Source organism: Megalops cyprinoides, chromosome 16 (genome assembly GCF_013368585.1).
Source record: "Megalops cyprinoides isolate fMegCyp1 chromosome 16, fMegCyp1.pri, whole genome shotgun sequence".
Lineage (NCBI taxonomy): Eukaryota > Metazoa > Chordata > Actinopteri > Elopiformes > Megalopidae > Megalops > Megalops cyprinoides.
The window spans coordinates 15111305-15124772 of NC_050598.1; the positions used below are offsets into that span (position 1 = coordinate 15111305).

Consider the following 13468-nt stretch of genomic DNA (forward strand, 5'->3'; position numbering starts at 1 on the left):
TTCTACTCTCCAGATAATGAGTGAATACAAAACATTAAACAGTGAGGTATCAAGTTTGAGACACTGAAGCAGTTGTTTATCTTGGACCATGGATTGGCATGGATTATGACAAGATACTTAAAGGAAAAATCCTGTCAAAAATCTAAAAACAAACCTTATATAGAACGGATCCAATATTTCCCCCCATGACTGACAGACAAGCTCTGATGAATAGTGTAGGTTCCAGATAAGTCTTCCTGTTTCAACTCAATGATTAATAATTACAGGATCTCACTTTTTCAGTATGTATTTATTCAACTGTATTTATATACTACATATGTGCATTTGGAATCATTTCAAATTCTAACGCTCTGTGCGTCTCAGTATCAAATATTTACATATCTGGCCCATGCTTTCCCTCCAGGCACTTCATTTAAACTCCAATTGTTTCTGTGCAAATGATTAATTGCAAACAGGTTTACATTCAATGACAATTTCAGGCAGGGAAAGTAATATTAATATTGGTATCTTCACTCTCCTTCATGAATACTGATGAGAGGCTACAACACTGTATGTCTTCATTTTTCTTAGTTAACAAGGAATCCAATTCTGATCACTGCAATTGATTATTCATCGCATAGTCAAAGATTCAGTCTCATAGCTATTATGTGCCCAGAAGCAGCACATGCTCAACTTGGTTTGTGCTTTTATCTGAAAACAGGGCTGTGAGACACTATTCTTCCTTTTTTTAAGTGGAGCTGCAATGGAGTCATCGTACTGGAGATGCACCTTACATCATCACTAGGACAACACTTGGTGCTGGACCTTTTGGTGCAGTTCAGAACTAATCTCTCAATTATAGACATAATTGAGCTATCGGCTTCATAATATTTAAAATTAAATCTAAATAATACTGAAAGTTAACTCAATGAAACTGAATATTGATCCAATATTATTAAAGTATTTAAACACATCAAAATGTAGATTTTGACCATAGTTTTCTTGCAACAAAAAATACCAAGAGGTCACAATTAAAAAAGTGCAAATAAAGACAGAAAAAATGAGTCACGCATTTGAAGCGTGCATACATAGAGCATATGCAACACCTTTGCAAGCATGGCATTACTACATCATACAGCATTCATAAACCACTTCAGTGCTTGCTGATGGTAGACTGAAATAGAACATTATGTAAAACCATGCACATTAAAACATGGTGCATCATTCTCTCAGCCATCATAACACAACATCTGCTTATAACTGCTTTGTAACACCATGCTCACAAAGGTGTTATGTATATATTATCAAGGTCTTATAGAGGTAACCTTAACGCAAAGTGTGACTGAATGAAATATTACTTTTTGATATGTGGTTTTTGTGTTGTGTGTATTAAAAAGCAAGCAACACAAATACAGAAATGCAACATTTACTGTGAGCTCCATTTGAACAACAGTATTTAGTTTGTAGGGTTGTTTTGTGAACAAGGAATACTATATTTACATTAATCACTGGGCAGTATTTTTAATTCCTCCCTCATAATCATTTCCTGGTTCATTTTGACACTCATATGTGAACATGTATGTACACCACTTGTACTTACTATCAAAGCTCTTAATTTATAATTATGCTTCAAAATAACAGAACAAACTCTTACAGTTGTCAAGCCAAACTTTCTTTGTAGTTATAAAAATATAGACACTTGTACAGTATGTCTGTCTCATAGATTTCTTATCTACATGTCTAAGTTCTCTTGTACTGAAAGGTTATCTTAAAATAAATTTACAGCACAAGTCTTGCAAGGCTTCTATTTATTTTTTTCTGCCACCCCCTCAAAGTGTGCTTCAAAGTAAACTCCCACTGCACATACATCCTTGTGCCTGTTTTTTTATCCCAGTGTAGATTTCATTTAATCAGTGTCCATTGTTCAAAACTTTGAAAGAACAATTTAATCAAGTTTTTTTTAACCTTTATTTATTTTTTGCAACTTGTTCGTTCATTCATTTCAGCTAATAGCAAATACCTTATGATGTTCAAGTATCAAATAAAAGAGATATAAATTAATTCCTGAAATGTACAGTGAGTTGTAGTCAGACTGAACTTGGGGTCTGATTTAGTTCTAGCTGTTTGACTTTCCACTGGGTAAAAACAAAGTAAAAAGAGTAGTGTTTTCTCATTACCGACAGCCTTTGCTGTGAGCAGATAATGAGATGGTACAACATGTTCTTTGACAGGAACTGCTATTTTAGATACATTTGTTGTCCTCATTCATACCCTCAAAACGTGTAATAATAAAAAAACCTTGCTCATCATTGCTCTGATGAGTTTGCTTGGTAATTATACATCATGTCATTTGCAATGAAAAAACAAAATTGTTCTGCAAATGTATAATCAGACTAGAACTACCAGATTCTGTTTGAATTATTACAAGGAATGCAATTATCTGAGCCATTACACTGATGTCAAGCACACAAATAAAACCTGAAATATCACTGCAAATGTCTTACTGGATGGAACCCCTGAGAGCTTAAACCAATCAGCCTCATTGTTTTGTGGCAGGCACCTCTGTCTGTTCATAAAATATAAAGACACATATATTTGGAATTACATATCTTTTGGTGGCAGCAGATTGCAAAGTCATGTGTTATAAATAATTATAAGACAAAATGTTTTCACATTCACATCGGTGCAGTGTGACCCCTCCATGAATTCACTGGGGTGTCCATGGTTCTTTTGCCAGTAAAGCTTGCCAGATCTTGCTGGGGTCATCGGAAGTTTTAGGAATATCCCTCAGCACTTCTCCAACCAGGCATATAGAGTCCTGTCACATCAAAGAACAGAAATATATTTACTAGCTGTTTGTACATTACTTCTGAAGCCCCATTTGAGTTTTCATTAATCACATGTACTCCATTCACTGAGTGGCAGTAAAATCTAAAAATCTCTGAAGAGAGACTATGGAGGCAATAAATCTGAAAACACTACATTAGATTGCTGGTTACTCTTCAACGCTCTTTTGGAAATTCTGAGGTTTAAGCCAAAAGGAGACATTCCAATCAGCTTATCAGAGCTTGTGTGGTGAAAGCGGTATTGCATGACTGCGTCTAGGTTTTATGAAAGAGAAACAGCCATTGTGACTGTGAAAAACAGACTGTTACAATTACATCATTCTCAATATTCTCATTTCCATTAAAGCCTGGATACAAAATGGTATTCCATGTTCTCATCCTCTCTCTGTCTTTCTTGATCTCCAACCAAACACACAAGTACACATACCTTGTTGCAGAGGTGCGAGTTTAGTTTTTCCTGCAATAGCCTAGACTGCAGTTGGGTCCTCTTCTTCCTGATAAAGGTGTCCTGGGCAAGCCTGGCCAGTTTGTCCTGGCACGGTGTGCAGCGAGAGGGCTGGTGTAGCTCTGCCATAACAGCCTGCACCCCACCAAAGAAACACACCCCAGAGGGAACACAAACACACCACAAATATAAGTCTCTCAGGACCTCAGATCTTCACAAGACAATCAATAATTGCTATCTTGTTTGGAGTTAATAATCACTCCTGTTTTAATTAAGTCTTGAGCGCTGGTGCAGAACAAAAGCTCATCAACTAGTTTGTAGAATAAATAACAAAGGATGAGTCGATTTTTAAAAATGTTTCTAATTGATTTAATCCTAATGAGGTGCTGCATCACCTTACAACATAAAATCTTTCCAGAGACTGGAAGTATTACATAGGCTTTATTTTCTGTGAGTTGAATGAAGTTGGACCTGTACAGTATACAATTAATGAATCACATCACCAATGGTACTTCACTAAAAAGTTGCAGAATACTGCCTTCATTTATGATTTTTTTATTCTTCTTTATTTAACAGTGAACAGTTTTATTTTCACTTGCCGTTACGTTTTTCAGGTTGTAAGACCAATGGATTTGATTTTTTCTTCCTTTTCCAGTTCAGCCCTATCTTAGAATCACCAACTGGATCTTATGTTTGTCTTACTGCGATAACCACTGTGCTGTACACTTCAAGCATAAGTGCTGGGGTATAGCAAATGCAATCCTCTGATACATTCATACACCAACCATAATTATTTTTCACACTGTGATTCTCCCCAAGTGCACTACAGTGAGCTAAGTGCCATTTGGAGGATGTGCGTGGCTTCACTGTCATCATCCAAACAAACCACAGGTGCCTGGTGAGTCACAGTATCCCTGGGAGCAGTGAGACAAGGAGCCCCTGCCAATGTACCCACGCCCATTCCCAGAGGAACAAAGCTGAGTTCTCACCATTGTGGGCGACCGGTCATTGTTGGTGGATGAAACCGCTGGGATTGAACAAGGGTTGTGAAGCTCAGCATGTGTCAAAGTGAGTGCCATAACCTTTGAGCTACCCGGGAGCCTGGATTTGATTTTCAGTGTGAAATGGAGTTGGGGGGGGGGGGGGGGGGGGGCCTGACTGAAGACACCTGCCTGTACACTTGCAGACGTGCAGAGAGGGAGGTTACCTGCTTCATCTCCTCCGTGAAACTTTTCAGCCTCAGCATGGAGATAACGTGTCTGGGCACTGGGCCGCAGGCCAGCGCTCCTGACTGCTCCGGATAGGACATCGTCTGCTGGCTCCGCTGTGCACAGCAGGCAGGAGGGTCCGTCTCCTGCCAAGACTGTACCTGTCTGATCTTCCCTCGACAGAACTCCTTCAAAGCCACACGCTCTTCCGGGCGCAGTCTCCCACTACCTGTGAGACAACAAAAGGAAGTGCAGTCAGCCTCTTTGTACCACAGAGGAAGATCAGAGGATGGGATCACAACCTGTTAGACTCCACTGGCACTTCAGCTCTCCTGTGTCTCTGTTCAACACTGAGCCAGTGTCAGACACCACAGCCGCATAAAAGTCTCTGTCTCTGTTAAAATTACACAGCTTCTTAAAAAAAAACACACACACACACACCCCATCAATGCCAAATATCACACTTCAGCAAAGTAAAACACCATTGCTGTTTAGGCCCTCCTGTCTTTGTTCAAGACTGCACCAGTGTCTCCCCTGAAACATGAGGGTGCCTGACATTACATCTAGTAACAAGAAAAATACAGTTACAAATATACCACTTCATAAGCAATCAATGGTAGTCAGTCCATTTTGTGCTCAAAGTCAAATGTGCAGAACAAAGTTCTGCTCAAAGTTAAATGTGCAGATGTGGGACATTCACGTCAGAAATTAATTCAACTGTCTCTAGTACTGAGACATCCAAGACAACTTCCATATTAACTGCTACTACAAGTTCCCATGTCCTGCACACTATTCTGGGCTTCAGTTTGTGCTTCTTCACACCTTCATTTTTAATGACACTGGATTCTTGCTGCAATCTGAAGTGAGGACAAAACTTGTTCTCTGTGGGGACTCAGAACACTAAGCCATTATGTTTACAGACATAACAGGATTACTACCCTCTGTTTACTGAATGGCCAAGGAAGGGCTCTTTCATGCCATTAGAATCCCAATGCTTGCATTTGTGATGTGAAAACTGTGAATACTGTGAAAGTGGAGTGAATTATAGGCATGCAATTCACTTTACTTTCACAATATGACCACCTCCCTACCAACCAAACAAGAATTTTTGTTCTATGTGGTCCTAAAAGTGGAGCTGGACATTTGATTATGCTTTTCTGCACATATCCTCAGTTTATGTAAAAACAAAGCAAATTCTCACACAATATCCACTGAGCTCTTGAAGCAGTAACATATTTTCCTCCTTCAGTTGGCAGTTAGCCTCTGCCAAACTTAGCAACAGAAAAACTGGTATACACATACACATTGTCTGGAATGTATACACTAGGTCTGTATTGTAATACAGTGAAAAACAATTTAACAACATACAGCACATATCACCAGACTTGTAACCCAGTATGCCTGAATTTCAATTAGCTAGAAACCTGTTTCAGAAGCCCATCGGTATGTGGAAAATAATGTGCAAGGCGTAATTTCTTTCACAGATCTGTAGGAGAGGTTGGAGGCACTTTGATGTGGCATTTGAAAGGAATCGACTTTGTTCTGTTGCTTGTACCCCGGCGGAGAACGCTTATGACACACCTCTGCAGAGATGAGGGTTTGATCTCTGCTTTGGGGGAGGCTTGGAGAGGGGGGCTTCAGTCCTGAGGATCCCAATCCATTTCCTTCTCAGCTCTTCCTCCATTGCGCATTCATTTTCATCACGCTGCTCAAAGGCTTCATCTAACAATGAGAGACACCCCAAAAAGAAAACAAGTGACGGCCTTGTTGTTTTCCTCCATCTTTTAAAATGTGTGATTTCTTTTAAATGTTTAGGAGTCCAACAAAGACACATATAGTTTCAGGGTTTGACTACAATAAAATTTAAATATGTATAAATGAATAAAAAGATACTACACAGGAACTACTACATCTGCATATGAAATTGTGCCAGATCAATTACAAAACTGTTTTAACATTTACTTCCCCAGTTAAAATGTGATGTTCTGATTAAATGTTCAGTTTTTTATATTAAAATGAGTTTGCTGCAGCTGACCTACATCCTGATCTAAGTGATTATGCTGTTACTATGAGGGAGATATGGTGTCTGACTTTTTATTCATGTTTTCAGCTTCTCTTTCAAGGGCCTGACCTTTCCAGAAATAATCACTCTTATGAGGCATGGGTGCCCTCTATACACCTAACTGGCTAAGTAGATAACGGTGATAATGACAGAGGTATAGAGATAATTTATCTTTACACATGTTCCCCAAAATGTCATTCATTTTAAAATGCCTCATAAAACAAAAAGGGACAAATTATCGAGTCAGTTTTATAGAAGTGATGGTGGATATCTCCAACCAAATGTCCTTTTCACCTTTCTTTTATGGGGTTCTTCTATATAAAATCAATCGCCCAATTACCTCACCCCACAGATAAACAGGACTGCAAAGACATTATAGAATAGTTTCTTTTGACTTCAATGACCTCAGACGACAGATGATTACTCTCAGATCAGACCTAGCATGTGTTTTTGACTTAATTCATAAGCAATGGGGTCATGTTTTCACTCGTCGTGAACTCAAGTATTGATTACCCTGTCCGCTTTACATGTAGCACTAACACTCGTAAACGCAATTTGGTAATAAACAGAATTGAACGTGGCTGAAAACTGCAGACATAACTGGCAAACCAGATTCAGAGGTTACAGATTTCCTGTTCGTGGTGAGGCTGCAGCTAAAGATCTATTTTGCGACTAGGAATTACTCTCTACCTTGGTAAGACAGAAATGAGTCACTGCTGTAGGATTCTGTCCATTGCGATTCGATAGCTCGGGAAGCGGTGGCTGGACGCTCTGTCACAGTACTGCTGTTGTCATCACTGCTTGGCCACGTTTCAAAAGAGTCGTCCTCATAAATTAAGGACAGTTTTTGGTCTCCAGTAGAATCCACGTCCAGGCTCATTTTTGGCTACGTGACATCCGTCCTGCAGTTGGGAACAATCTTGGTTACCTTCAGTGATGTCCACAGAAAACAAAATAGCAGCTAGGGTAAATAAAACGGAGACACCCAGCTCTATAAAACTGAATTATCTAGCTGCACGTTTTGAGAGACGTTTTAGTATTAAATACCTTTTGTACAGTTAACCCCAAGTATGTCTCACGTACGAGGACTGGCACGCTTGCTAATTAGTTATCTTAGCAGCAGTTTTCATACCCATCACAACATGAAACGTAGATAAATTAGAGTGAAGCTATTTGCTGTAGGTCAAAATCCATATGCTAGCTACCCGTGATGTAAGTTACGTTAGCTGGTAGATTAACGTTAACTATAACGTTAACCAGAAACAGCATTGCTAACTTCTGCCACGCTCTTAGGCAGTTGCCTTGGAGCCCTAAAAATAAATTGTGTCTTTCGTTCACAAAACAATATTCCGACACTGCAGTTTATGAGCGAGCTACATCAACGGCTTTCTAGGATTCCTTCACTTCAATCAGAAGCAATAATTAACAATAATTAACGGTCTGGCTATGTAGCTCGCCCAGAAGTGCTAGCTAAGCAATGCGTGATCGCTTATAGATAAACCACAAGAGGTTGCTACAACAACAAACTGCAAGAACCATTGTACGACCAGAAAATGGTCTGGTGGTGCGCCTCTTCCACAGAAACTCAGTTCCTACTGTAACAGTGAACGTCGCGCAAGCCACCGCCACCAGCTTACAGCAAGCAAGCAAATACATGACTCATTTATCAATAAATAATTTACTTCGACCACGTACAGTGATTTATTTAGTATAGCTTCGAGTATGAAATGATAGATAGATAGATAGATAGATAGATAGATAGATAGATAGATAGATAGATAGAAAATAGAGCATTATGACTAATAAAACAGACTTCAGTATCACCATAGGTGTCACCCTGTGGTCATGGAAGGAAACACCCTGAACAAACTGAATGAGGGCGTTTGTGTTAAATAACTCTGCTGGTTCTGATATGCTGCCTGGATAGCAGTCCGCCTTCATGTAACTTTTTTCATCACCTTCCCACTACTAGAGGATCACCCAAGTTGAACTGATTTCTGTTTCCCTGCCCTGATGAAATAAGTATAAAGAATAAAATAAGTGAGTGGATTAGCTTTCCTTGGAATAAAATTATGTTATACACATACCTTTATGTACACTTGCTGTATTTAGCAAGTAGCTGTTAGATCTCTTGGATCTAACAGCTGCATTGACACAATTACAGCCATAAAATCCTCTGCACCCAGAATTTTACTTCATTTTCAGATTAAGCTGTTTAAGTTCCACTCTGAAGGAATAAACTGTGTCTAATTTGTTATAAATAAATTAAAATTAGATGCATCATACAAAGACCAATGAATGGTTATTCTGTCTTGCACACATGTCCAGTGCTGAGTTATAGAATATTTTAAAATAAATGTTTAATGCATAGAAATATAGATTTTTTGCAGACCACACCCCCTCACCATGAACACACATACACAGACTTCCTCTGCTGAAAAGCTCTTTGTGCTTTACAACAGCAGTATGGGTTTTTATGCCTTTTTCCCCCTTTTCACCATTTGTTTTCTGCATTAAGCGTGCCACACCATCACATCCTCTACACTCACACAGGAGTGCTGGAGCATTTCAAATGCAATTCTTCTTAAAAGTTATACACAGCCAACAGCCATTTTCACACTACTGTGTCCCACAGTGCACCACACTGGGGCAGATAGTAAACAGAGGATTAGCATATCTCCAGTGATGCCATCCAACTAATTCACAATCGCTAGATGGTGCTAATAAACAAGGGAATGAGGGAACCCTGGCTGACAGAACCTGTCCTACCAGAATGAAGACAGCTTCTGGTAAAGGGTGGCTAGTGACACAGCACAGACTCGAACTTGGGCCTGGGCTGTAAGGATTGGTCAATGATTGGTCAGTTGGTCAAGTTTGCATGTCATTGTTTCACGCTTTTTTGATTATAAATGTTTATAATTGTTTATAAATGAAGATTGCTTGTTGAAACAGCATAGTGTCCCCACCCCCATCCCCCTCCACCAAACAAAACAAAGCAAAACAAAATCTAGATCCCTTTAGGGACAAAGGTTTCCTCTATTTCCAGTCTCTCCTGGATATTTCTGTAGATGAGGGAGGGGGTGGCCCATCCCTACTCCCCTAATTGCAGGGGAGGTCCCCCACTGATAGTCTTATTATCATAAAAAGCAGGATTCTTGGCCCCAGGGTGTGATTTGATAAGAGATAGGAGAGATTTTAATTTTAGGGTCAGCACCAGGGAGTTAGCCCCACACACTCTTAGACAGAAAACAATTATTTCATTGCTTATAATGTTTCACAGTGGGAGGAACATCAGGCAAGGTTATAGGCTCAGTTTAATTTTGTGACTTATCTTGATGATATCTACTAAAATATGTGTGTGTGTGTGTGTGTGTGTGTGTGTGTGTGTGTGTGTGTGTGTGTGTGTGTGTGTGTGTGTATGTGTGATCTCACAACATCTCACTCCATTTTACCCACACATGTTGACTGAACAGACAAGAACTTGACAAGAGTCCTCTCGTGCTGTAAACTGATCTTTAAATAAATTGTCTACACCAGCGTTTCCCAAACCTCTCCTGGAGTACCCCTTGTCCTGCATGTTTTAGATCTCTCTCTGCTCATAAGGAGTCCATAAGGAGTTGATCATTTGAATCAGCTGTGTTGGAGCAAGAAGAGATCTAAAACATGCAGGACAAGAGGTCCTCCAGGAGAGGTTTGGGAAACGCTGGTCTACACCCTAAAGTAGCCAGGGATTAACATTCAGTTTCGGATGAACAATGGCTGCTCTTATGGTAATTTGACTTGCTTTGCTAAATGCATTTTAACTTGAGAGTGTATAGCCTTTAATTATCAGCTAATGGATCAGGCACCATTCAGGGATAATGGCTTCTGAAATTAAATTCTTTACTTACTCTCTTCTCATAGAATGAGTAAATCCATGATCCATGATCCACATTCTTAGAATGGCAAAATGTGGATTTGAAAGCTTTTTGATGTACCGATAAGATACATCGTAGGAATCTTTGAATAATCACTTTACAGAAACTCATAGATAGTGATATCATTGCAGACTGTAATTCTGTAAATAAAAAGATGAAACTGGTACATTATTTCTTCTCTCTAAAACAATGCCTTTACTGTACTATTTTATGGGGATAAATACATGCTCCATACCATAAGGTTGACATGTGTAATGGTTAATAGAGCATAATATATTTGGTGATCAGCTCAACTGGAAAAAAGTCATAAACCAAAGCCCTATCACATTAAGGTATGACATGTTGGGATACTTCACACCCTCACCCAGAAATCTCTCCATTAACAAAATATAACTTAAATAACATATTATTAAAGGGTAAATATTTGAGAAAGGACACCATTACGTGGCTACAACCACAAGATACAAGATGAAATGAAGTAATAAATAAATACAAGTGAAATGAACTGTCATGAAATCCAGAGACACTGACTAATGTCCCACATACTCAGACAGTCCGAAGGGAGACTGAAACAAATGGTTGGTAGTAAAGCCTCAGAATGACAGCTCTGCAGTTAAATTCCCCATCTCTGTGCTGGACATATTCCCTAGGTCTACCGAAATGCATTTTGCTGCCTTTGGAATCCATTAAATCTCCCAATTATCCAGACACCCTGCAAGTCCTTGACGCCCCTGGACTGAAAAGTACCAAGTGAAGGCAACAGTTCATGCAACTATTACTTGTTGGGCTGCACCCACAGAGGAGACTCATTTGCACAGGTGGTTTGACATTCTGTTGCACCAAGCTGACTTGTCAAAATTAGATGGACTGCCAGTTTGTTTGGACAAATGAGAATGTTAATATCTTTTATGTGTGTCCAGCTGAATAAATGGATAACATGTACCAACTATAACCTATGTAAGTTGCTCTGGATAAGAGCATCTGTTAAATGACAATAATTTACACATGATCCAGTCATCTCCCTTTCATTGCCACCTGCCACCATTATTTTTATTTATTTATTTTTTTTTTGCAGCCTTAAAGAATTCAAACCTTCATTCAGGCAGTCCTCCTCTGCACATGTGAAAATATATTTACAAATATATTTTGTAAATCTATATACCAATATTTACAAACTTTGTAGGTTTAGACTGATTTAGGATAGGATATTCCTTATTCATTTGTGTAAGGGGTTTTGAAAATTAAGGAAAGATGCTTGAAAGAAATAAATATCTTAATTCAGTTCAATTGAAAAGCTCAGATAAAGTTTTTAAAGTCTATCTTGACAGCAACAGTTCTTCCAGTGAAGAACAGTACATCCCGACTAAAAACCCGGATCGTAATAAAACAGGTTAACTGGTTTCTGCAATGAGAAAAGGTTAACTAATTTGGTACAAGTCGATCACGACCCAAATAAATAGATCTCATCTCTATCAGACATTTTTAAAAATCTTCCATTGAATCGTTTGATGAGTACTCTGAGTGGTTAAAAACAATTCTATCTTCAAAACCTTCAGCTCACCTCTGGTTGTACGTTACATTTTGACCAAAGTAGGGGATCCTTGGCCGTAGTTCATTCGCTTTACGACACGTTCATTAATGAGCTCCACCCACCGTATGTATGTGTAGAGGCAGGGGCAAAAGGTGAGGGCCAAGAGTCTCGTGTCATTTGACGAGTGTCGCTTCAGACTGTGACTCTGTCTTACATCCGTCCTTTGTGTCTTAGATCTATTCAGCAAATACTTTCAAAGGATAGAAAACTTAATACGTGTTTTTTTTTTCAATTGCGGAACCTCTGTTTTGGGAAAGTATAGTCATTATGCCGCTTTCTCTTGTAATGTACGTTTTGTGCTTCTTTCTCTCCGGACCGCAGTTAATTGGAGTAGCAAGTACGGGAGAGTATTGCCATGGTTGGGCTGATGCTTACAACATCTGGCACAACGGTTTCCAGTGTCCGGAACGTTACGATGGCCAGGACGCAAAATATTGCTGTGGGACTTGCACGCTGCGGTACTGCTGCACCGCCGTCGAAGCAAGGCTGGATCAGACGACTTGTGACAACGACAACTTTTTCGAGTTCGAAAATGATATGCAGTTCAACAAAAAGCTCTCACAAGGTAAGCCTATGCGAATTTATAGGTTTTAGATTGCTAGATGTTTGTATTTTGCTAGCGGTGTCCGTCCTGCTTAGTGTATACTACTTTGTCTGAGCATCTGTAGTTTCAGGATAAAAAAGGGACAACTGCCTTGCTTTTTAGAGGAAACCAAATTCTGGAATTCAGTGGGCATTTAGCAGCATTTGGGGAGGTTTTAAATTAAGCATATACTGGAGTCTGGGGTTCCTCAGGGATTAAGAGAACTGGTGCAAATAAAATTAGTAGGAGAGTGAGAAGTAGTATTCCAGCTTCTGATAAAGTGCTGTCATGTTTTTCTCCTCAGTGCCCACATACATGCCTTTCTTGATTGTGGCAAGTGTGTTTTTGTCCTTCGTGCTTGTTGGCTCCATCGTGGCTATCTGTTGCTGTCAGTGCCTGAGGCCCAAGCCAGGAGACTGTCAGAGTGGATCAGCACCAATCCAAAGCCACCTGCTGGAGTCTGGGGCCTCCTCGGATGGACTGCCCCAGCCCTGCCCCTACAGAGTCAGCCCCGGGTCAAGTTCTGCAGAGAGGCAGCAGAATGACGGCGACACGGGGACAGAGGACACCACGGGCACTGTCAGCATGTGTGCACCAGAGGGAAGGGGTGGATACCCCACGCCAGGTGCTCAGGGCAAACAATACCTCCCCCCTTCACAGCCCTTGGGTCCCTTTTTCCAGCCACAGTTCCTAAGCTACCGGATTCCCCCAGAGCATGCAGTGCTGATGACCCCTGCATACCTGGATGGCCGTACCACTTACGGGCAACAGGAGGCATATTCTTTCCCTCAAGCCCCCATGCACATGGAGCCGATATATCCTGCAATCCCCATGTGA

General features: G+C 40.0%; 2 protein-coding genes across 2 annotated transcripts; one reads left to right on the plus strand and one right to left on the minus strand.

The window, feature by feature from the left end:
• Nucleotides 1–865: 865 nt before the first annotated feature.
• On the minus strand, nucleotides 866–8029 carry LOC118791081 (uncharacterized protein C8orf48 homolog). The gene is made up of 6 exons (XM_036548341.1): nucleotides 7588–8029; nucleotides 7231–7442; nucleotides 6060–6200; nucleotides 4478–4707; nucleotides 3253–3405; nucleotides 866–2797 (listed from the first exon to the last, which is right to left on the minus strand). Exons 2-6 carry the CDS (start codon nucleotides 7418–7420, stop codon nucleotides 2687–2689), a joined length of 825 nt encoding a protein of 274 aa, XP_036404234.1. The 5' UTR covers nucleotides 7421–7442; nucleotides 7588–8029; the 3' UTR covers nucleotides 866–2686.
• Nucleotides 8030–10295: 2266 nt separating this feature from the next.
• Nucleotides 10296–13468, plus strand: LOC118791226 (protein shisa-1-like). Its single transcript, XM_036548522.1, has 3 exons — nucleotides 10296–10310; nucleotides 12370–12590; nucleotides 12913–13468. The coding sequence occupies exons 1-3, from the start codon at nucleotides 10296–10298 to the stop codon at nucleotides 13466–13468; spliced, it is 792 nt and encodes a 263-aa protein (XP_036404415.1).

What these genes read in the sequence shown, in the direction of transcription:
- LOC118791081 (XM_036548341.1), bottom strand. Translation starts at nt 7,420, where the DNA reads ATGAGCCTGGACGTGGATTCTACTGGAGACCAAAAACTGTCCTTAATT. An exon ending in AAACCCTCATCTCTGCAGAG is followed by an intron (nt 4,708 to 6,059) that starts GTGTGTCATAAG and finishes GTTGTCTCACAG; the next exon opens with GTAGTGGGAGACTGCGCCCG. An exon ending in TCACGGAGGAGATGAAGCAG is followed by an intron (nt 3,406 to 4,477) that starts GTAACCTCCCTC and finishes GGTGGGGTGCAG; the next exon opens with GCTGTTATGGCAGAGCTACA.
- LOC118791226 (XM_036548522.1), top strand. An exon ending in GAGTTCGAAAATGATATGCA is followed by an intron (nt 12,591 to 12,912) that starts GTTCAACAAAAA and finishes CTTCTGATAAAG; the next exon opens with TGCTGTCATGTTTTTCTCCT.